Here is a 23,823-nt window from a genome sequence, read left to right as displayed (position 1 = left end):
CTAGGTATCTGTGTTCTAAATGAAGCCTATTAACTAGGTGTGCACTATGCACACCTGCACCTACAAAGCAAGTATTTTAGGAACTGATAGCCCAAGAAAGCCTATGGAAAAAGTCTTGACTCCTACTATAAACATAACTCTTCCTTTCCAGCAGACCACTGTAAGACTAAGTTTAATTGGATGTTTTTTCCAGAACAGTTCCTGGCTTTTTCCTCTTTTGCAGAAAGTAAAATACACTTGCTGCAAAATTTAGTGAATGCCAGAGCCTGTATTTCTTATATTCCTGGCTGGCTTTCCTTGGTTTTAACGGCTGATTTAAGGCCAAAAGAAAACCATCTGTAGACGTTGCCCACCCAGCCCGGCAAGAATTTTAACCGTCGATTTGAAACGACTGTCAGTTCCCTGGCGAAGCTGGTTTTTTGTTTTTTTTTTTTCATTTTTGAATTCATAGTTTGGCACAGCAAGGGAAAACGACCAAAAAGGAGCACTTCAAAAAATAAGTTGAAAATAAGGCGTGGTCAATTTCTTATTCAAATAGACGAAGTCAGAGTACTATTGGGCACATTAGAAAGAGAGCAGGGGAGGGTCAAGACTCCTAAAGCTGATTCAAAGGTCTTGTTCTTCTTTTGGAATTCATTACTGTCGACTTGTCTTTTTTGCTCCATCTCCGGTTCCAACTCACAAGTCCAAGCAACTGCCAGGGACGAAGGTGGTGGTGGTGGTGGTGGGGAGAGAAATAAGGCCATTTGAATGCGACTCGTCCCCCGCAGGAAACTCGCGCCAGGCTTGCCCATCCAATGCTGCTTGGAGACGCCGCAACGAGGGGTTTTCTGCAGAAGTTCGAATCCGCGCAAAGTGCCGTTTCCTCGGAGCCATCTCGGATGCTCTCCGCGTAATATATCTATATCTATTTTAACGCAGACCTTATAACTCGGATCCGGGTTGAAGATCGGGAGAGGATCGGGCTGCGTTTTGGGCAAGGAGTTTCTCAGCCGGCTCAACCAACCAGAACTGGGTAGCGACACCCAGCAGCTTCAGCAGCAGCAGAGCAGAAAAAATCCGCCGGCGCTGCCTTCCCTTTTATTTTCCTTCCTCCTTTCCTTGGCTCTGCTTCTTCCAACCAGCCTGGTTTCCTCGGGCGTTTAAAGGGAAAGCGTGCCATCCCTCCCCACCCCACCCCGCCGAGCACCGAATTAGCGGCAAGCACACGGACCCCGATTCCGCCGACCGTCTCGTTGCCTCCGCCGCTCGGCTTTCCAACGCGCGCTCAAGGCGCCGCCCCTTGAAGCGGCTCTTTCTCCTCCCAGGAAGCCGCCGTGTGACGGTGTGAGAGCGAGCGAGCGAGCTCTTCTCTCCGGAGCAAGTGGACGAGGTGACGCGCCGCGCCTCCCTCTGAAAAGCCGGCGGTTAAGGGCGAGCTCCGCCAGCCGGGGAAAAGGGAAAAAGGCGAGAGAGGGAGACGGGCATGCCTCCGCCGAAGCACTCGCGCCCCTGAAGGAAATCGGCCGCCGACGCAACTCGCGCTTCCTTTGGCTGACACCGAGGAGCACCGGGCTGGGGCGCACGAGATCTGGGCATCGCGCCTCGGGCGATCCAGCGCGTTTGCTCCGAGCGCTCGTTTGGAGAGCAGATCCCCGGCTTCCCCCCCCCCAACCTTCGCCCTTTCCTGGGGAAGGATTGGAAGGGAGAGTGCCGGGGAGGAGGAGGAGGGGGAAAGGTCTCCCCTCCGTCGGTGGCAGCGCATGAGGAGACCAGCGCCCTGAGGACGCCTTCCTCCCGGGGACGAGAGACTGACGACTTGGCGAGGCTGCCCCGGCGGGCGACGGCGTCGGTAACCTTGGGTTTGCGCTCCTTGCCATCTCCCGCGGGCGCCGAGGTAGCGGCCCTTCCACGGAAACATGGCGAGTGATTCTCCGGCTCGGAGCTTGGACGAGATCGATCTGTCCGCCTTGAGGGTAAGAGGGGTGTGTGTGTTGTATGTGTGTGTGAGTGAATGGGAGCGAACGGGGAGGGATGTGGGGAGAGATTAAAACCCACCCGAACAGGCCCCTACCCACCCACCCATTTCCCATTCTTTCCTCTCTGCCCCCTGCCCATTTCCTTCCTCTCCCACCACCCTCCCCGTTTTATGATTTGAGCATCGCCTTAAGTTTGCAAAAAAAAAAAAAAAGGTAGCGGGTTTGCAAAGAAAAAGGGTGCCGTTGGGGAAATAATTTAGATTAATCCGGATTATTTCCCCCCCCCCTTTTTTTTTTGCGGGACGCGGAGGATTGCAGGCGCCCATTGATGTTTTGCTGAGAATGAAAAAGGGCCCCGAAGAGGAGGAGGAGAAATAAGGGGTGGGTGGGTTTGGGAAAAGGAAGGAACATCTGTCTCTTGCTGTCTCTCTTTTAATGGTGCATCTCTCTCGGCTGCAAGTGGAAGGAAGGAAGGAAAGAAAGAAAGAAAAGGGGTGGAAGGTTGATTGAGGGGAGAGGTGTTTTGGAGATCACCTTTTGCACATTTGGAAAGCCGTTAATTTCACACTTGCAAATCAAGTGGTGTTTTCTCTCTCTCTCCTTCCTCCCCTCCCCCCCGTTTTTTTTTTTGGCTGCCTTCCGCTGTAGAATCAGCAATGCTGCTCCTATAGTTAGAGAGGAAAGCATGGGAATGTTTCTAGGCAGATTGTGTGTGTGTTGGTTAGTGTGCATTTGATAGGTTGCCACATTTCCCCATCCTTAAAAACGTTTCCCTGGCGTCCAAGCCGCCTTCTCTTAGTTTGCTCCCCCCCCCACTTTCTTGAACCTTTTACCTTTTCCACCTATTATACATTAAGACAATGTATAATAGGTGGAAAAGATCAGGATTTTCTGCAAGGATTAATTGGGTGGTCTTTACATGTTGCTAAATGCTAAGAGAGAACATTGCCTGGCCGCACTCTGCAATGCTTTGTGGATTTGGATGCAAAACTGAGTTTGCATCTGCTTTCAAGGGTCAGCGTTCAAGATTGCTGTTAGTGTCCATTTTGACCATAGGGTGAAATGAAATTGCATGAACCTTGGCATGCTCCCCTTTGCACTTCTCCTGAAAGAAGGGGGGTAGGTGGGTGAGGAGATTTCCTGGCTATTGCAGCCACATGACATGCTACACACATGTTATTGTGGAGTGGAGATAATTGATTTAATGGTACATTTTCCCAGAGCGTCTCATTTAGCATAGATTCTTGGCTTCTGCAGAAGCCTTTGGAAGACTCAGTGCAGGAACAGCTCCTCCTTGTAACTGGAATTGGGCCTTAAGTATTGCTACACTCTGCTTTGATCTCCTGCCATAGCATTCATTTCATTGTCTTAGTAGGGACCCATTTGGGAAACTTATTTTATTACTAGATTCCTAGGACCCCTGGAATAGAAGAGACACATATTATCAAAAGATGCTGAGCCTTGAACTTGTTTTTGGAATCAGTAATGAGCATAACTCACAATGGCTAGTTTATGACTGGGTAAATCATGGCCGTGTTTACATCCTTAACTATGATTTACTCAATCATTGTCTGAGTTCTCATGGCATATTAAACCCTCAGCCAACCACACACACACACCAGCCAAAATGTGCTTGTTTGGTTTGTAGCAAATCAAGCTAATGTGATTAGTTTATGGTTTCACCTGTTATGTGAACACATTCGCGGTTGAGTTAACAAGCTAGTAAATGTCCACATCAAATTCCTCAAATTTGCATAATTCAGTAATAAGATGCAGGATGTTGCAACTGTTCTGGTATTATGGAAGTTGAAATCCTTGTTGATCTCCTGGGCTAGAAATCTACCTTTAGATCTCTGTGAGCTGCTTTTCTTGGTTTACATTGACTGGCAGTGACTCAGTGTACATAATATATTTTCTGCATTCACACCCAGTAAATGGTAAACCCAGGTTAATAATGCTCAGTGTTACCCAACATGTTATACCCAAACAATCCATATTATAGTTCATACAGTAGCATACTAAGAGGTTGGCTTTGCTCTCACGAAATGCTAAACCACAAACTATCCAAGCTCATCTCACCTAGCTTGTATAGCTAGTTATAGTTCAGTATGTCATGTGAACGGATACAGGTGGGTGTATTGGTGTTAAATGAGTACAGTGCGGTTCAGTTAAGCATGGGTAAGTGGACAACATTTTGCAATTTTAGCCAGGCTGATGCATTTAAGAAGTTGCTTTTGTTTTCTTAATTCAGTGTGTCAACCTTAAATTAACCACAAAGTTCATAATGTATTAAAGATTTGCTTAGCCGTGATTTCAGAACAAACTACAATGGGTTTACTCAACGGGCAGCAGGCCAGTGGGAACCAGGTTCTAAACTGTGGTTTAGAAATCGCAAAGGCTGGGTTCCCTTGCTATGCTGAAGACAATCTGTGGCTAAATTGAGAATCTGGCCCTAGTTACTCCATCATGGTTCTAGTGTGATGGAATCGGGATTGAAGCTTTTTTTTTTTTAATCACATGGATGTTCCCAGAGTTACTGATGTTGAAATGCATGCATCATTTTTTTTATCAAAGACCATTTGCACGTCAGTGTTACAGAGATCTGTATGTCTGTTTGACACAATGTAAATCCTTCAAGGTCAACTGCATACGAAACAGCTGAGGCACACTGAACAGTCTGATCCTGGTGCTGTAATGCTTTCTAAGGTTTGACACTGTATGGTACATCAGATTTACCTTTGTGTAAACAGAACTCTTGGGGGTGGGAAAAAGGGATTGCTTCTCTTCTTAAAATACACACATCTATCAGTTCTGGGTTATTCTCAAGGATATGATGAATTGTTAAGTATTAATGTAGCTATGAAGCTGATTTCTGGCTTCAATATTTCTTTTCCTCAGTCTTAGCATGTTTTTCTTGCAGAAAGAGCCATGCTAAATCCTTGCTGAAAAGAATCGGGGAGCAAGAGATACGAAAGGTATCAGTTTGCAATCTCAGAGGACTGGGGAAACGGTACCACAGGCTAGATGGCTTATCTGCTGTGTAGCAGTTCCTGGCATCTGGGTCTGACCAAATCTTGAGGACCTCTATGTATTTCAAATGGAAATAGCGGGGATTGAACTTGAGGCATTCATTCATTTATTTGTTTACCCATTCAAAGGATCTCCAGTTGCCTTCTCCAAGGACTCAAAGGTGGTGTCCGATATAATTTGGAAAAGGTTACCCAAGCAAGCAGCTAAAGAAAATGGCGGAAAAATAGCCATGCTAGAACAAATACATACATGGTTTTTGGGTCAGTCTTGTCTGATTTTCGGAGAGACTTCCTAGACCCGTGATGGTGAACCTATGGCACGCATGCCAGAGGTGGCACTCAAGAGCCCTCTCTGTGGGCATGGGCACTGTTACCAGCTGCTCTTTTGGTTTCTGGCCAGCTGGTCTTCACGTGCTCCGGAGTGCTGGAAAACTGCCTGAAAATGGCCCCCAAAATGTCCAAAACCAGACTCCAAATTTTGGGCTTAGACAACTAAGCAGACTTCAATCTGACCTAAGCATAGTACATAAAATTATCTGCTACAATGTCCTACCTGTCAATGACTACTTCAGCTTCAACCACAACAATACACGAGCAAATAATAGATACAAACTCAAGGTAAACCGCTCCAATATGACTTCAGCAATAGAGTGGTCAGTGCCTGGAATGTACTACCTGACTCTGTAGTTTCTTCCCCAAACCCCCAAAACTTTAAGCTTAAACTGTCTACTGTTGACCTCACCCCATTCCTAAGAGGTCTGTAAAGGGCGTGCATAAACACACCTGCCTGCCTACCGTCCCTGTCCTAATATTCCTTTTTCACTTACTCTTCATGTATTCAAATTATGTTTATACTTTTACATGATTGTAAACGTACAATACGTTTATATGATTGACTAAATAAATAAATAAATAAAAACAGACATGCGTGCGCCAGCCACTGGTCTTTGGGTTTCCTGCACGCCAGTGCATGCACATGCACACACATGCACACGCGTTCCAGTTTGGGCACTTGGTGCCCAAAAGGTTCACCATCACTGTCCTTGACGAATCCCTGCAGTTTTCTTGGCAAGGTTTTCCAGAAGTGGTTTGCCATTGACTGCTTCCTAGGGCTGAGAAAAATGACTGGCCCAGTGATGGTGAACCTTTTGGGATTGGTGTGTCAAAAATTCGGAAAACGCCTAACCGTTCTACTGGTGTGTTGCACACACACACACAAAAGGGAAACAATTCATGACATAGTAATAAATTAATGTATTAATAAATAAAAACTTATATCATTGTAAATATTTTTTTGAAATATCTATTTGAACCAGCTCCAGGCTTCATGAGGTCAGAAAAACTTTGTGGAACCCTCTTGTGGCCTTGAAGTGTATAAAGAGAGCAGGAAAGGACACCCTGTTCTTACACAATTTTTGAAGGCTCCAGAGGCTGCCCCATAGCAGGGTCCTCTCGCATGACTTCCAGAGGGTCTGTAAGCCTGGTGTGTCACTAAAAATAGCATGGCATATTACCTGTGAGACAATGTCATAGGCTTGCCATCACTGGACCAACCCAAGGTTCAAGTGGCTTTGGGCCTAAGGCACGACTAGAACTCACAGTTTCCCAGCCTGATGTCTTTAACACCACACCATGATCCCGGTTCGGACTGGATCGCCCGATCTGGTAGCAATGGTGACGGGTGATTCAGAGAATCGGTAGCAAAAATCCCTGCCCCCCTCCCATGCCCAGCTGAGCCGCACGATCAGCAGAGGTTTTTTTTTTTACTTTTAAAAGCATTTTTCCTTCGGCCGAAAAAATGTTTTTAAAAGTAAAAAAAAAAGCCTCTGAGGATCGCGTGGCTCAGCTGGGATCATAAGAGGAGCCTTTTAAAAGCATTTTTTTACAACCTCTTCGGTCAAAGTGGTTGTAGAAAAAATGCTTTTAAAAGTTAAAAAAAAGTTGGCCATGCCCACCCAGTCACATTACCCCCCCCCCATACCAAGCCACCCCCACAGAACTGGTAGTAACAAATTTTACATTTCACCGCTGCACCACACCAAATTGACTCTCCTACATACAAACAAAAGAATCAAAATACCTGGCTTTTGAATGACTAAGCCTTTGGAAAGTGGCTTTTGTAAACCATACGTTGTCACATTGACCAAAAATTTGTATTCTAAAATATGACATGTTGCAAAAGTTCAACTTGGAGCTCCAGTGACTTCCTCCAAGTGAAAGCATTATGCTGGCCAAAGTTACCAAAACACTCTTACAGTATTATATGCTGCAGATAATATCTGATAACATCCTTTATTTAGAATCACAAATAAGCCATAAGTTCCTGCAGTTGTTAGGCAGGTCACTAGTGATCAGTCTTGAGTTTATATCAATCCTTTTTTGAAGCTGTTAAGTGCCATTTTAGCCAATGAGTGTTTTTTTGCCAGCAAAAACCACTGAAAATTGCGGTCACATGACTGCAGGATGGTGTATATTAGTTAGTTACTTTATGGTCATTGCACCTCGTACAACAAAATTAAATGCCATCTTCAGTGTACATCATATATAAGAAAAACTATAAAAATAAAACAAAACCCACATCCTTCACGTTCTATACAATTAAATTGAAAACCCCTGATATTGCATTAATATTGCACACTAGAGTAGAATTCAATATCGTTACTGCCCTGGGATAGAAGCTATTTTTCAGCCTATTTATCCTTGTTTTTATTGTCCTGTACCCAGTGATGGGATTCAACCAGTTCTCACCACTTCGGCAGAACCGGTTGTTAACTTTCTAAGCAGTTTGATGAACTGGTTGTTGGAAGAAATCATTAGGGCAGAGAACTGGTTGTTAAATTATTTGAATCCCACCACTGCCTGTACCGTCTGCCAGATGGTAATAGTACAAAAAAAAAAAAAGGGTGCCCAGGATGAGATGGATCTTTAAGAATGTTTTGAACTTCCTTAAGGCAGCTAGAGCCATAAAGCTCTTCCAAGGAGGAGAGAGGGCAACCAATGATCCTCTGGGCAATGTTGTTAACCCTCTGGAGTGCCTATCTGCCACTGTGCAACTAGGGGGAAACTAGTCATACGTTTCCATATCTGTAAATAGGCAAGAGACTATAGACCTTGAAAATGCTAAGTGAATTTGGTTGCTATAACTGTAGACACACCTATACAGATAGACATAAATAAAAATACCCTCTGCCTCTCTCTCCTTCCAGTAATTGTTAAGAGTTACTACAAGGGCATGGTGAGGCAAACCTATAATTATGCAAAGACTTGCAATCAGAAATCAATAGTGATTTTGCTGCCTGAGCACAGAAGCATGGAGCCAGGAACGATTTCAGAAGTCAGTTTGACTTTTGATTGTTTCAAAGTCAGGGTTTGGACCACAATACATCTCATGTATGGCTGTGAAAGTTGGACCATAAGAAAGGCTGAGCGCCAAAGAATTGAGGCCTTTGAACTCTTGTGCTGGAGAAGACTCCTGCGAGTCCCTTGGACTACAGGGTGATCAAACCAGTCAGTCCTAGAGGAGATCAACCCTGACTGCTCTTTAGAAGGCCAGATCCTGATGATGAAACTGAAATACTTTGGCCACCTAATGAGAAGGAGAGGACTCACTGGAAAAGATCCTAATGCTGGGAAAGATTGAGGGCAAAAGAAGAAGGGGATGATGGAAAACGAGGTGGCTGGATGGAGTCACTGAAGCAGTGGGCATGAGCTTAAATGGACTCCAGAGGATAGTAGAGAACAGGAAGGCCTGGGAGAACATTGTCCATGGGGTCGTGATGGGTCGGGCACGACTTCACAACTAACAACAACATCTTATCAAGTATAGGAGAATAGTGAAGTGAAATTGACACACTTGAGGAAGAAAAATATAAATGCAATTCAAGCCAGGCTGATAAAATTGCACTTGGATATTAAAACTGTATGTGAAACAGAGAGGAATGTTGAGCAAAAGACGTTTTGTGTTCTTGGAGGTTGGTAAAACTATCACAATCAATAAAATTGAAGGTTAAACTGTAGGGTCCTTGATGTGCTTGTAGACATTTCATTACTAAACTAGACCCCACAATCACAAAATCATATAAAGGAGGGTTGCATATTGAACCTGTTAAGGTTGACCTGTAGGATCCTTGATGTTCTCTGAGCTTTCTTATAGACATTTCATTATTAAACTAGGTAGGTAACTAGATCCCACAATCATATGAAAGAGAGTTGCATTTTGAATCCCTTAAAGTTGCCTTGAACATAAACAAAATGTAAGATTCCAGTTTTCAAATTCCGTAAAAGCAAGGGTAGATTAAGTACCCTGACAAATGTATTGCATTATTTTTTTTTAAAAAAAGTCAAGCATAATAATTACAATAAAGATGAACATTTGAAAAAGAAATATTTGTATTTAAGTCAAACCATGCTGGTACTTAAATAATGTTGGTTATTTAGTTTTTCCCCCTTCAGTAGTGATCTACTTATACCTTGAGCTAGTCATTTCAATTCAAATTTGATTCTGGTATAAGCCATACAAATAGCCGGTTTGCATATTCTTGGTTTGAAAGATGGTGATCAGTGAACTTCTTACTTCAAAGAATAGAATAGAATAGAATAGAATTTTTTATTGGCCAAATGGGATTAGACACTCAAGAAATTTGTCTTGGTGCATACGCTGTCAGTGTACATAAACGAAAAGATACGTTCATTAAGAATTATAAGGTACAACACTTAATGATAGTCATAGGCTACAAATAAGCAATCAGGAAACAATATCAATATAAATCGTAAGGATACAAACAACCAGGTTATAGTCATGCAGTCATAAGTGGAAGGATATGGGTGATGGGAACAAGGGTAAAATAAATTACATAATTAAAGAAATTGAGATTGGTTGACTAAAGACACACAAAAAGGTGCATGTTATGTGTTGTGGGGAGTGATGTGGAGGCTGTTGGCTGCCTAAAATACTGTTAAAAGATAGGGAGAAACCTGCTCTTAGTGACTGGAATTTCTTGGATAGATATGTCTTCTCTGGTCAATATAATTTTATTGCATTTTATGTGACATGTTTATGATATGTTGCCATGTAGAGCTTGTTGAGTTACTGACACAGATGCACTACCTGCACGAATTCTCTGCTGTTCACTTAGAATTGCAGTAAAAATACATTTTTAGTCATTTTAGAGATGCCAATTTAATTTTTACTAGGAATTCCACCTAGATTTTTAGCAGTGTGTTATGAACTACCTTCTACATATTGGCATGGCCAGGACAAATTCCGTACTGATTTAAGGATTTAAACAATCCTTCTCCCTGTATCACATTAAACATGAGAATTTGGTGGTAAGTCTAGAAAAGTATACTCCTGATTCTAACAGGTTGTATGCCATTTTAGACATAACTCCAATTGTGTATTTTACTTTACAAAGATAAGTTTTCAAGAAGAGGTAGTTGTACACCTATGTTGACCTTCGTTGATGGTGTCTTACTAGTTTTATAAGGATATTATTACTTGGATGTTTAGGGCATTAATTAATTAAAAAAACAAATTGTTTTTCAAGTCGAAGATCCAGCAACGTTGAAATTTCTTCATCTTGAATCAAAGATAGTGTTCTTTAATATCAGATATTATCCACCCAAAATATTCAGTGTTTTGTTAATTTTAGTTTATTTTACTATTGCTGTTGCACTAATTCCAGGCGACTTGTTCAGAGCTGAATGTTGATATGAGTTTGGATGACATCCAACAGTGTAACTATGTATTCCCATAGCCCCACATCTATAAAAACAATCATTTTTTCAAAGGCCATTTGTTTATTTTACAGCTAATCTTTTTCAATTAAAATAAGATGCTTGTGTGCAAAACAGAATTCATCTATTTCACTGTTGCCAGTGTGTTCCATCAGTGGGCCATCAGTTCCATTTGACTGACAAAATAGGGGAAAGTTGTAGGATACACACAAGGATTTTTGTGCAAATTGTGTTTTTGTTTTTTAGCATATCCTCTGGCATGGACATCTTTTGCTTTAGCACTGTGCTGAGGTAAATTAGTGGTAAGCGTATTCTAAGTGGTATCCCTGGTTAACTTTCATTGAGCTATCCGTAGAGTGTCCTTAGAGGCACGTATGACCACAATAGCCTGAAACTTTGATCAAGGCCTGTGAACTTATTTGTCAGATTGCCAGCTACATTTAAGTTTAGTTTATTTTGCTGCTGGATTTTGTTAAACAAAACAGAATCAGGCCTGGTTAATACTCACATGGGAAATACTTATTGGGCTCATAGGATAGCATAAGATATCAAAAAACACTCCGAATAGGCAGTCTGAAGCACATCTCACCAAGTAATTATGACATTAACTTTCATGGATCATCAAACGTGTCCTCAGATGCAAAAGTTTATAAATAGTAAATATATGGGCTGTCTATATATATGTGAGCATGAGATCTTTCTCTCTCTCTCCTCTCCCTCCCTCCCTCTCTGTAAGCAAACAGAGTTTTGTCCTACTTTTTTTGTAAATTGAGGTTGCTTTAAGCACTGAAGTATAATACAGATAATCCAGAGTTTGTTTAGTGACTGTTCGAAGTTACAATGGCCCTGAAAAAAGGGACTTATGACCATGTTTCACACTTATGACCATTACTGCATCCCCATGGTCATGTGATTTATATTCAGATGCTTGACAACTGGTTTATATTTATGACAGTTGTGGTATCCTGGGATCAGGTGACCATCTTTTGTGACCCTCTGAGAAGCAAAGTCAATGGGAAGCCGGATTCACTTAACAGCCGTGTTACTAATTTAACAACTGCAGTGATTCACTTAACAACTGTAGCAAGAAAAATCACAAAATGGGACAAAACCCACTTAACAAATTTCTCAGTTATCAACATATATTCTGGGCTCAATTGTGGTCATAAACCAAGGACTAGCAATCTTTTTGCTAAAAGATTAGCAATCTTGTCTTTCCCAGGATCATTTTTATATAGACCCTGCAGCTCTTCCTAGATGTTGCTGTATGTCCAGTACAAGTCTTTCTCCTTCCTCTGCAGTCTACCCTTGCAGGGTAATTTGGAGTTATCCTTGAATGGCCTTTAAGGATGCTGTAACATCTGTTTAGTTACACTTTACGATCTATGTGAATTCTTGGGAATTTGTTTTGTATGCCACCATAATCCTTGGTACCATAAAAAATAACAAAGGCTCTAATAATCTATAAAGGACCAATAGTCACCTGGAACCATTAACCAGACACTATAAAACGGTACCATCTCACTTATCTCATTTTACTGGAAAAGCTCTGATCAATATCTAAATTGCCAACCCAACTTGCAGAATTGAAGTTTCACATAGAATAGAAGCCATCACTTTTGAATCCTTCTCACCTTGTGAAACTGAGAACCTTTAGCAATTCTGCCTGGGATGCATCAAATACGGTTGGAGAAGAAATTTTTGAAGGTATCTGAGAACAAGCCATTCTAGAGTTTATAGATTTAAACCTGCACTTTGAATTTCACATGTTGCTCTTAAGAACAATGTGGTATGTGGGGATCCTGATGCTCTCTGAGCCTTGTTGCTTTTCTTTCTAAATTTGATCCCCTTCCCTTTGTCAGTTGAATGTGGGTGATGAGATTAGTGTTTGTTGGACTACCAGCAGATAGCAATAGCACTTAGACTTATATACTGCTTTACAGTGCTTTCTCTAAGCAGTTTACAGAGTCAGCATATTGCCTCCAACAATCTGGGTCCTCATTTTACCTCGGAAAGCTGAGTCAGCCCTGAGCCTGGTGAGATTTGAACTGCCAAATTGCAGGCAGCTGACAGTCAGCAGAAGTAGCCTGCAGTACTGCACTCTAACCACTGCGCCACTACGCCTCATGATGAGTGCATGTTGAAGTTTTCTTTGAAGTCAGCTTTTCTTAGCAGCTACTTTTACTGTGGATGAAGAGAATGTGGGAACTCAAAAGAGAAAAGTAACTTGGGTCTGTAGCACGTGCCTTGGACTGTCAAGAAACCCCTGGCATCTCTTCTTTTTGGTACTTCTTAAGACCCAGATAAAAAACATGTCTTTGATAAAGATTTTCCCATCAGGAAACTGAATATGTATAGAACAGAATGTAGGAACCAAACAGAGCCAGAGGTCTTGGCACCCTCCACAAGAGGTTATTCATTATTTCGCACTAGAATAATCTGATTTAATTATTACTTTCTGTCAGGAGACAAGAAAGCAGTTGGATTTGGGGAAAAGGCATTTAACAAGGAGAACAAATCATAATTCTCTTAATCCTTTCTGCTTTGGCTCTATTTAATTACCAGTGTTCTGGAAGCAACGGCTAGTTTAAAAAAAAACTGTTTCCCATTTTATCCTTCTTTGATTGTTAATATATTTCCTTATTATTCATCCTTGAGGTCTGTGCCACAAATCAACAATGTGAGAAGCTATGCAATAAATAAATAAATAAATGAGATGGCTGTTGCATTGGCAGCTGAAATGCTTTGTACTTCGTAACAGCAAATAATCCCATCTTTCCTTCTACCTGCAATGAAATAGGTAGAGAAGTTAGTTTTAAAAATTATATCTTCAGAATTTTTCGCATAGTATAGGTCAGTGATGGCTAACCTTTTTGCTGTCTCATGCCAAAAATGGGGGGAGCATGGGGGGGGGTGTCTCGCGCACACGTGCCCACACCCATAATTCAATGCGTCCTGCCCTCCCGCATGCATGCACAACCCCCTTGCACTCCCCCCGCTTCTGGCACAGGATGGCACGGTGAGCCAGGTAGGCCCGTTTTTCACCCTCCCAAGGCTCCAGAGGCTTTCTTGGAGTCTGGGGAGGGTGAAAACGGCCTTCCCCCCCCAGAGGCCCTCTGGAGGCTGGAAATGGCCCATTTCCTGACTTCTGGTGGGCCCGAAAGGCCTGAAAATCAGTTGGCTGGCACGCGCATGCAAACTGGAGTTAAGCTAGGGCAATGCTCGTGTACCACCTGTGGCACGCGTGCTGTTCTGTCCCCTCCACCTAAGAAAACACACGTGTCGAAGAACGTCTGCCAGCAATTTATTTACAAGTTGGCCTGGTTCCCTTTGGCAGAGGAAAGTTCTGGCAGCGATTCCCAAAGTGCCTGCCAGTTCTTATCACGAGTCAGTGTGTTACGGTCCGTCGCCGGAGCAACCAGGAGTCTACAGAATGGTCAAGCATTACTCACGAAAATCCAAGCCTTAAATCCAAAAACTAACTGAAGCTCACACGATGCAGTTCACCCTTAGTAGCTTTTGTCCGTCACAAGGGCCAGATGGCAACCCCACCCGCTTTTATCTCCTGTGGGGTGTGGCTCAGTGACTCAGCACTCTCTGGGCCTGCCATACCTCTTCCTCTGCTGCGCACACCTTTCTTGCCGACGGTGCCTATGGTCTATCCAGGATTGATCCTCCTCGTCCTCTATCTGTGGAGGCTCAGACATGCCTTCTTCCTGGCCTTCCGCTGGCACTTGAGGCATTGCCAGGAAAGAGGGACTTGGAGAGGGAGGCCTTGTCGGCTCCTCTCCCTCACTCTCTGAGTCCTCCTCCTCCATGAGGACAGGCTCGGGGGCTGGAGTCACAGCATGTGCCATAGGTTCACTATCACAAGTATAGGTAAACATTGCTCTTGCTCTTGGGGACCAAAGGCTGAATACTGTCCCAACAGGTGTTTGTGTTCAGTGTATAAGGGCTGTAATACAGGTTGTTGTGAACCATCACAAGACTGGACAGCCTAGATTTAGTTAACCATGGTAGTACGGTGCCTTGCATGGAAAGAGAGGAAAGTAGCTTTTTTTTAATTGTGAAGAATTACTGTCATAACTAAGATCTCAACAAGTTGCGGATATAACTATAATATAACTCAGTTTTACCCAGATCGAGCCAGTGAGTGCGGAGAGAATTTACTTCAACAGGGTTTCTAGCACGAATTAATGCCATGATCTGTAGGAAGGAAATTGAGCACTGAAACTTAAAAGGAATAGAAATCTTTTCCTTCTTCCCTCCCTTATCTTTATATAACACCACCCCACAAAGGTTGCCAGAAAATCTTTGCTTCCATTTAGGTTAAACCAGGGCCAAAACAGGACCTATGTTTAACTCATAGAATCATCTATTGCAATGTCCTTTCTTACTTCAGCTTCAATCACAACAATACAAGAGCAAACAATAGATTTAAACTTAATGTTAACCACTTCAATCTTGATTGCAAAAAATATGACTTCAGTAACAGAGTTGTTAATACTTGGAACACACTATCTGACTCTGTGGTCTCTACCAAAATCCCCAAATCTTTAACCAAAAACTGTCTACTATTGACCTCACCCCATTCCTAAGAGGTCTATAAGGGGCGTGCATAAGAGCACAAATGTGCCTACCATTCCTGTTCTACTGTTTCCTTTCATTACATCCAATTTATATAGTTATTATATGCTTATACTCATATATATGCTTATATGTTATATAGTTGCTTCATGTTTATGCTTATGTATGCTGTTATGACAAATAAATAAAATAAAAAAATAAAACCTTTGTCATACCCTGTAAGACTGGAAATGCAACAAAACATGGCAATGTAAAACGATACTGTTTATAATTCTAATACCTTACTCCATTGCTATACTTCTCCTATTCTATTTCCTTTTCTAATCATAATTTTTCAGTATTGGTCAGTTGAGCATGCTCAGTACCCATTAAGCTGTGTTTTGGGGTTAACCTTCCACAAAGTTCTGTAAACCTTGAGCTTCTGCTAAGCTTCCTATTTTACTCTTCTCTTGCACGTATGAGAGGTTGTTTTGACAAATGCAAAACTATTTTGTAGTTTTAGTTTTGCAATGAAAAACACTGTAGACAAATACATTGATGGTACTATCAACCTGAGGTGGTGTAGTGAGTCAGTGGTTAAGACTCTGGGTTTGTGGGCTGGAAAGTCGACAACCCAAATTCAAGATCCGAGTGCCATATAACTTGTTGACCTCCTGTCCCTGATCCAGCTCCTGCCAACCTAGAAATTTGAAAGCATGCAAATCATCATCATCTTCATTTAATGACCCCATAATCCCTTGCGGGGTGGAGTCTGGGCAACTGAATAGAACTAGCAGAGTGTTTTAATGGCCGGATGCCCTTCCTGTCGCCAATGCGGAGTTTTGTTCAGTAGATATATTCTCAGTGTGCCCAGAGAGAGAGAGATACCTGCCTCTACCTAGGATCGAACTCTCAGCCTCCTGATTGTGGGGTGAGAGCTCCACCTCTAGTCCACCGCATCACTCCTTCGGAAGCATGCAAATGCGAGTAGATAAATAGGTACCACTTTTGGTGGGAAGATAACAGTGCTCTGTGATGTCATGCTGGCCACATGACCGTGGAAATGTCTTCGGACAGTGCTAGGCCAGTGGCCTTGAAACAGAGATGAGCAATACCCCCTATAGTCGGCAACGACTAGCGGAGTAAAATCTGCAGGAACTCCTTTACTTTTTACCTTTTACTTTCAACCTGAAAAATGGAAACAGAATGGGTTGTTCTGTCCATAGAGCATTGTATAAAAAGTGATGGATTGTAGTTTTAGGATTTATTTTTTATTTTTTTTATTTGAATTTATATCCCGCCCTTCTCCGAAGACTCAGGGCGGCTTACACTGTGTTAAGCAATAGTCTTCATCCATTTGTATATTATATACAAAGTCAACTTTATTGCCCCCAACAATCTGGGTCCTCATTTTACCTACCTTATAAAGGATGGAAGGCTGAGTCAACCTTGGGCCTGGTGGGACTTGAACTTGCAGTAATTGCAAGCAGCTGTGTTAATAACAGACAGACTTAGTCTGCTGAGCCACCAGAGGCCCCTTAAATTAAAATCATTTTAATTGTGATACTTGATTCAGTTGCCTCATGTAGAAAAAAAAAGTTAGGTAATGTTTTGTTTGTGGACTGCTTTTTCTTGAAAGGGTGGAAAAACAATGAATTCTTGGCCAGGATAGGTCACAGTTGGAGAAACTGCCCATAGAACAAGTCTGGGCTGTATGGTGAGACCATGCATGATAGTCCCTATTATGTTGCCAAATTAAATTGATCAAGACGCAAGTCTCATAAGACTTGGTGAATTATTCCAGTCTACCACAAAATCTTGTGGCCTGATCTTGTGATAGTTAATTAAAAATTAGTGGTTTCTGTTAAGGTTTTTCAAGTCCTATGTCACAGATTCTATTTAAATGTGGTACCTTTATAGTTTTAGTTAGTACAAGATGGTAGGCTGTTGAGTGTTTAAGGCAGAGGTGTCAAACTCAGTTCCATTGAGGGCCGCATCAGGATTGTGTTTGACCTTGGTGGCCTGGGGTGGGCATGGCCAGCTCAAATGTCACTCATGTCGGGAGCGCCTGTGGTGGCTCCCAAGCTGTGTTTTCGGCTATGACGGTCTCCTGCAACCCTATGCCAGCGAGCTCCGTTTTCACTGGCAAAGGGCTGTGGCCCGGTCCTACACTGTTTCTAGGGTGGCTCTGTGGGCCAGATCTAAGCACCCTGTTCGCTGGATCCGGTCCCCAGGCCTTGAGTTTGACACCTCTGGTTTAAGGGGTAATTGAAGGAATCTGCCCAGGTAAAGAAGATTTGGCCAATCCTGTCTTTCATAAAACTGATCTTATGCAGCTGTGGTTTTTAATTGGACCTAACCTGATCGCAGTAGCCATCTTGTTAAAGGTCAAGTCTTTCTCCCCGTGCCAGCAATTTTATAAGACTCACGACACGCTCCTTCACATTTCCAAGCGTGCTCACTAAGTTTGAAAAGGTCAGTGATCTGCTGTTCGATAGATGGGGACAAATTGCTTTCTTCTCATGCTGTTTTCGTATATATTTAGTTACCTGACATTGATGTTCTGCATTTATTTTTTCCAGGTAGTTTTCATAAATGTTTTTTTTTCCTTCCATGTAGCTGTGTCCCGTCTCTGGGAAAGGGGTCTCCAACCTTGGCAACTTTAAGACTTGTGGACGTCAACTCCCAGAAATCCTCAGCCATCTTTCCTCAGGGAGTTGTGGAATTCTGGGAGTTGACGTCCACAAGTCTTAAAGTTGCCAAGGTTGGAGACCCCTGCTCTGGGAGACTGCCTTGGACAAGTCCCTTCAGTTTTGTTGGCAACGTTTTTCAGATGTGTGTTTGCCATTGCCTCTTTCTTAGGGCCGAGAGAGAGTGACTGCCCCAAGTCACCCAGCTGGCTTTGTGCCCAGAGCAGGAGTAAAACTCACAGTCTTCCGCTAGCTGGATACTGGCTCTTTTCATTTGAGAGAGAGAGAGAGAGAGAGAGAGAGAGAGAGAGGAAGGGAAGGGAAGGGAAGGGAAGCGAAGCGAAGAAGGAAAGGAAAGGAAAGGAAAAGAGAGGAGAGGAAGGGAAGGGAAGAAAGGGAAGGGAAAGAGATTTGAGTTCAAGGGCCGGTTTAGCTCACGCTGGTAAAAGCCTGTTATTAAGAACACAGTAGCCTGCAATTACTGCAGGTTCGAGCCCGGCCCAAGGTTGACTCAGCCTTCCATCCTTTATAAGGTAGGTAAAATGAGGACCCAGATTGTTGGGGGGGCAATAAGTTGACTTTGTAAAAATATACAAATAGAATGAGACTATTGCCTTATACACTGTAAGCCGCCCTGAGTCTTCGGAGAAGGGCGGGGTATAAATGTAAACAACAAACAACAACAAACAACAAAGATACCGATACTGAGCTTCAAATATATGTTTCAGTATATAGCATTGTACATACGTATCCTTCAATACCATTGTCTTTTGAGGTGAACATTTTTAAGCTTATCTCTTGGTTTGTATAATTTCTTCCATCTGAAATTTCATCTGGCTTCTACTTTGCATACAATTAATCGAGCTGGCTCAAGGGTATGATTATGTTTATATTTTAGTTGATTGAATTGATGCCTTGGATGGCTGTTACTGATCTGGTGTTTCTTTTTTAATTATTATTATTATTGTTTAAATAATAACTGTTGGTTGTAACAGTGAGTGATAATGGCATAAATTAGATTTATTTTTCCTTTTTCTTCTTATCTCATGCCTTTAATTAAATTGGTGCATTATTTCTTAATTCCTTTCTGGTATATTTTATAACAGTGCTTATCACAAAAGGGAATGATGTGATGGTTTTATATGTTGTAAACATGAGTAGCTCTATTTGAAACGAAACCATGATTCAAAAGAAGTTCTGCTTAAAGTAGACTGTATGTGAACGGATCCTCATTAGTTTGAACTTATAATGAAAAAGCTACATTACAGAGGGTGAGCACAACACAAAACATCGTGGGCTGTCCCCTGATACTACTAGATGACATCGCTAGGGCTCGCTGCCTTAGAAGAGTAAGGAAAATTCTCAGGGACGACTCACACCCTGGTCAGCACTTCTTTACCCTCCTACCATCCGGAAGGAGGTATAGAAACTTAGGCAGCCGCACAAAAAGGCTGAAGAACAGTTTTTATCCGTGGGCTGTCAGACTCCTGAATGTGAAATAATGTCAGGCCTGGAAACCATATTAGACTTTAGGTTTCCAGACGCTGCCACATTTTTCCCCTGAGGGGAAGAAGGGGGGCTGAGGGGTATGGTAACATTCTTTAGACGGTCAAGGTCGGATGGGGTTCACATCTGCAGGAAGAGTGGCAAGAAGATATTCGAATGGACTGGGAGAACGTGAGACCATGTGACCATCAAAGGGGTCAGGGGGGTGGGACTCTTGGGGTTTGTATAACTGGGGAAAAGAATCCGGAACTTCAGTTTTGGAATTGCACTCATCGTGTGCCAGTCTCCTCATGCTAGTAAAGAACTCTGGAAAAGAAATGTCTCTGAGTTTCTTTTACGCAGAAGAGGTATTTCTGGAACCTTGACAATAACATCATAACTATGTAGTATGATGGACTGAAGGGCCGGCACAACGTGTAACAGGTTCACACTGGTGTAATAGGCCTGGGTGTTCGTTACTACGATTTATTGGGTTAGGGATTTTTTGTTTCCACTATGAGTTGTATTGTGTTGGGGAGGGGGTACACTGAGGGAGCTCCCACCAATCTCATTGTACATATGTTGTGCAGTGACAATAAAGGTTATGATTAGCTGCTCCCGTAGTTTCTCTCCCTTTGGCCTTCTTATCTCTACAATCTTGTATTGCTGTGTTCAGGGATGCCTGTTGTGGCCAAATGGCATAATAGGAGTGAATCAGTTTGCTAAAAGTTGTACAGGTAGTCCTCAACTTACAACAGTTCATTTAGTGACCACTCAAAGTTACAGCAGCATTAAACAAGTGACTCATGACCATTTTTCACACTTATGACGGTTGCAACACACACACACACACACACACACCATGGTCATATGATTTACATTCAGATGCTTGACAACGGACTTGTTCTGCCCTTCTCCGCCTCCGTCCGAATGATGGCTTAATTAGCTGGCACTATCAGCTCTGGCGGCAAAAGAGCCAGCGTCTGCCAAGAGCCCTTGTTATTTTCCACGACGCTGGTGAGTCACAAACTTCAGCTCTAGTCAATCAGTGGATTTGCCTGTTACAAAGAGACATAGCAGCTCTGGCTGCCTTTTATATCCTGTGGGGTGTGGCTCCATGACTCAGCACTTCCTAGGCCTGCCCCACCCTTGCTTCTGTTGTTCCCTCCTCTCCTGCCTACGAAACCTAGGATCCAACCATGCCTGATTGCTGTCAGCTGGGTCTGCAGGCGTGGCCTGGGGGGGGAAAGAGTCAGGGGATGGAGGCCTCATTATCTCTTTCACCTGGCCTGCTTCTGGCTACTGGAGCTGAGCCAGGGAAGCCGGTGCTCCCAAGGTAAGTCCTGACGGCCCTTCCCTCTCACTGTCCAAGTCACTTTCTGGCAGCAGGCCCAGCTCCGACTCACTTTCTGGCAGCAGGGCCGGCTCGGGGGGTGCAGACACAATAGGACTCACATTTATGACGGTTGCAGTGTCCTGGGGTCATGTGATCCCCTTTTGCGACCTTCTGACAAGCAAAGTCGATGGGGAAGCCAGATTCACTTAACTAACTTAACAACTGTGGTGATTCAGTTAACAGCTGTAGCAAGAAAAGTTGTAAAATGGGGCAAACCTCACTGAACAAATGTCTCACTAAATGACAGAAATTTTGGTCTCAATTGTAAGTAGAGGTCTACCAGTATTTGTTGTTAGATGATCACCCCTTTTATTCGTTTGGCAGACGTGTTTGCTTTGCTAAAGGACAAATAGATAAATAGGACGAAAACAAATTTCCCTGGCTGAGTATATTGGACCTCATGTACTTTATTCTTAGATTAATGGTCAGAATTCAGAATCGTAAAGCTTAAAACCAATATTTTGTCAGCTTTTATGCTCTCCTGCAGTGCTGCAGAGTAGTTGGCAAGGGCAAAAATAAAGCTGTGAAGGTGGAAACTAGTTCCCTAGTCCCAAACTATAAAATATTTAATAGCCTTTCTTTATTCTCATACTGAACTCGAATTGTCCAGATCATAAATCTGCCTGTTGATATATCAGTGACCTGCTATTTTTTAAAATCCGTTCCATTCCTCAATGTGGAATAAAGCTACCTTATCTTATGCCCTTCAGAAATTTTGACTGCAGTCTTCACAGTGCCTGGCCATTGATGGTAATGGCTGGAACTGATGGAAATTGAAGTTCAAAATGTTTTCAGGGTACCGGTTTCCCTATTTCTGGTCTTAGCCTGCTTTTTAATCATTAAAAATGCCAGCATTTTCTTTGTTTATCATCTGTTTGATGGTTATTCTTTTATCCGGAACGAAAGAAGGCTAAAATGTTTGCTGGGATCAACAAAAATTGACCAAAAGAATACGCAGAGCTTTTTTTCAGACAAATGTAATACATTTTTATTCCATTTGATTATAAGATACAAATATAAAATCCCCCCAAAAAAGTTAGGAAAGAAAAAGTGCAAAGAGAAAAAAGTAATTATTTCTGACTTTCTTCATTGCAGTAGATTATAAAAATAATACATCAACCTTTTGCTGTACATTTCTCAACGTTTCAAGCCATTCGAGCATCAAATCCTAAAATCAAAGTTTAATTCTTTTCAGTTTCTAGCCAAATGTCCAAAAGATTTCTCAAAGTAGAAATAAAATTTTCTTTAATTAGAACAGTCAATTTTGTCATCTTACTATGCACTTTTCCATTGTGGGAGGTAGTGTGTCTTTTTATCTTTGCACATATAACATTCTTGCTGCTGTCAAGATGCATGATAATTAAGGTCCAGATTTTCTTTCAATTCTTTATCCATCCAAGTTCAAAGGAAAACATCTGGTTTCAGTTTTATATTTATTTTAAGAACCTTCTGAATTAAAGATGAAATCCGATCAAGTTTTTCAAGATTCTTCATCGAGTTACAGTAAGCAAAATTCTGAAAATGCAAAATGTTCTTTTGGGTCCCTTTGATTCCAGTAAGGATATTATCCAACTGTAATAATTTTCCCCTGTGGAGCAACATGGCTATTCGTTCTGTTTAGAAAATACATGCTTGTTTACTCCAACGTATAAGGAGTAAACCGTGGTTAGAGCAGTGGTGGTGCAGTGGTTAGAATGCAGTACTGCAGGCTACTTCTGCTGACTGCCGGCTGCCAGCAGTTTGGCAGTTCAATTCTCACCGGCTCAAGGTTGACTCAGCCTTCCATCCTTCCAAGGTCGGTAAAATGAGGACCCAGATTGTTGGGGGCAATATGCTGACTCTGTAAACCACTTAGAGAGGGCTGTAAAGCACCGTAAAGCGGTATATAAGTCTAAGTGCTATTGCTATAAGACATATCAGAGTATTATCTTACTTCTATATCAAGAGTGTCAAACTCAATTTCACTGAGGGCCACATCAGGTTGTGTTTGACCTCGGGGTGTGTATGCTCAGGGTGGGCATGTCCAGCTTGATGTCATTTGTGTCGGGGAGCGCCTGTGGTGGCCCAACTGCTCTGCCAGTGAAAATGGACTCCCGAGCTCCATTTTCAACTGCAGTGTCTTCCTGCAACCTTCTGCCAATGAAAACAGAGCTCGGGAGGGCCGTCTGCAGCCCTCCCGAGCTCTGATTTCACTTACAGAAGCATCGCGGGCCGGTCCTTTGCTGTTTCCAGGGCGGCCCCGCGGGCCTTGAGTTTGACACCCCTGTTCTATATCCTATTTCACTAGCACTCATCGCTGTTACTGAAATATCTGCAAGAAAACAAACAAGCTGGGAGAGCTCCGAGGATTTCTCGTTTCAAACTTGAGCTACAAATATTCTCCTTTGTTTTCCTGTTGATGTTAGCTTATGCTTTGTCCAGCAAATTTAATGTAACATGTTGCCTTGTATATCAGCAGTTTATTACACACCCATGTTTGTATATGGTATTACGCTAACCCAGACAGTAGTAGCTGCAGCAGGCGATGTCGTTAATCAACAAGCAGTATAATATTAATCGCCTTCCCCTTTTGCCTTTTGAAAAGTTAATGAAGTGCATAATGCTCCATGGAAAACCATCTCAGAAGTATGTTTTTCCCTTCCCTCCTGAATACAGAGGGGGAAAAAAAAGCTTAATTGCCTAGATCCGTGATGGCAAACCTATGGCACGTGTGCCACAGGTGGCACACTTAGCCATATCAATGGGTATGCGAGCTCAGCTCCAGGGCCCACCAGAAGCTGATATTTGGTCCTTCTGGGCCCACCGGAAGCTGGTAAATGGGCCGTTTCTGGCATCGGAGTACCTCCGGGGTGGGGGGAAGGCTGTTTTCACCTTCCCCAGACTCCAAGAGCGGCCCTGGAGGCTGGGGACAGCAAAAAACGGGCCTCCTTGTCCCACTAGAAGTTGGCAAAGGGCTGTTTTTG

General features: G+C 42.7%; 1 protein-coding gene across 6 annotated transcripts in view; it reads left to right on the top strand.

Annotated features, from left to right (window-relative positions):
- The first annotated feature begins 499 nt into the window (after window positions 1–499).
- Window positions 500–23,823, top strand: part of TNIK (TRAF2 and NCK interacting kinase) — a 365,479-nt gene continuing 342,155 nt past the window's right edge. For 2 of the 6 annotated variants that reach the window (XM_058188111.1, XM_058188110.1), the window contains exon 1: window positions 548–1,955. In XM_058188111.1, the coding sequence (XP_058044094.1) occupies window positions 1,899–1,955 (57 nt within the window). In that variant the 5' untranslated portion in view covers window positions 548–1,898. Of the gene's footprint in view, window positions 1,956–23,823 lie in introns of all 6 variants that reach the window. The other 4 variants (XM_058188113.1, XM_058188108.1, XM_058188107.1 and 1 more) reach the window with 4 other exon arrangements.

This window comes from Ahaetulla prasina, chromosome 6 (genome assembly GCF_028640845.1).
Source record: "Ahaetulla prasina isolate Xishuangbanna chromosome 6, ASM2864084v1, whole genome shotgun sequence".
Classification (NCBI taxonomy): domain Eukaryota; kingdom Metazoa; phylum Chordata; class Lepidosauria; order Squamata; family Colubridae; genus Ahaetulla; species Ahaetulla prasina.
Note: the sequence above shows the minus strand (reverse complement) of the source record. Positions and strands in the feature narration are given on the sequence as shown.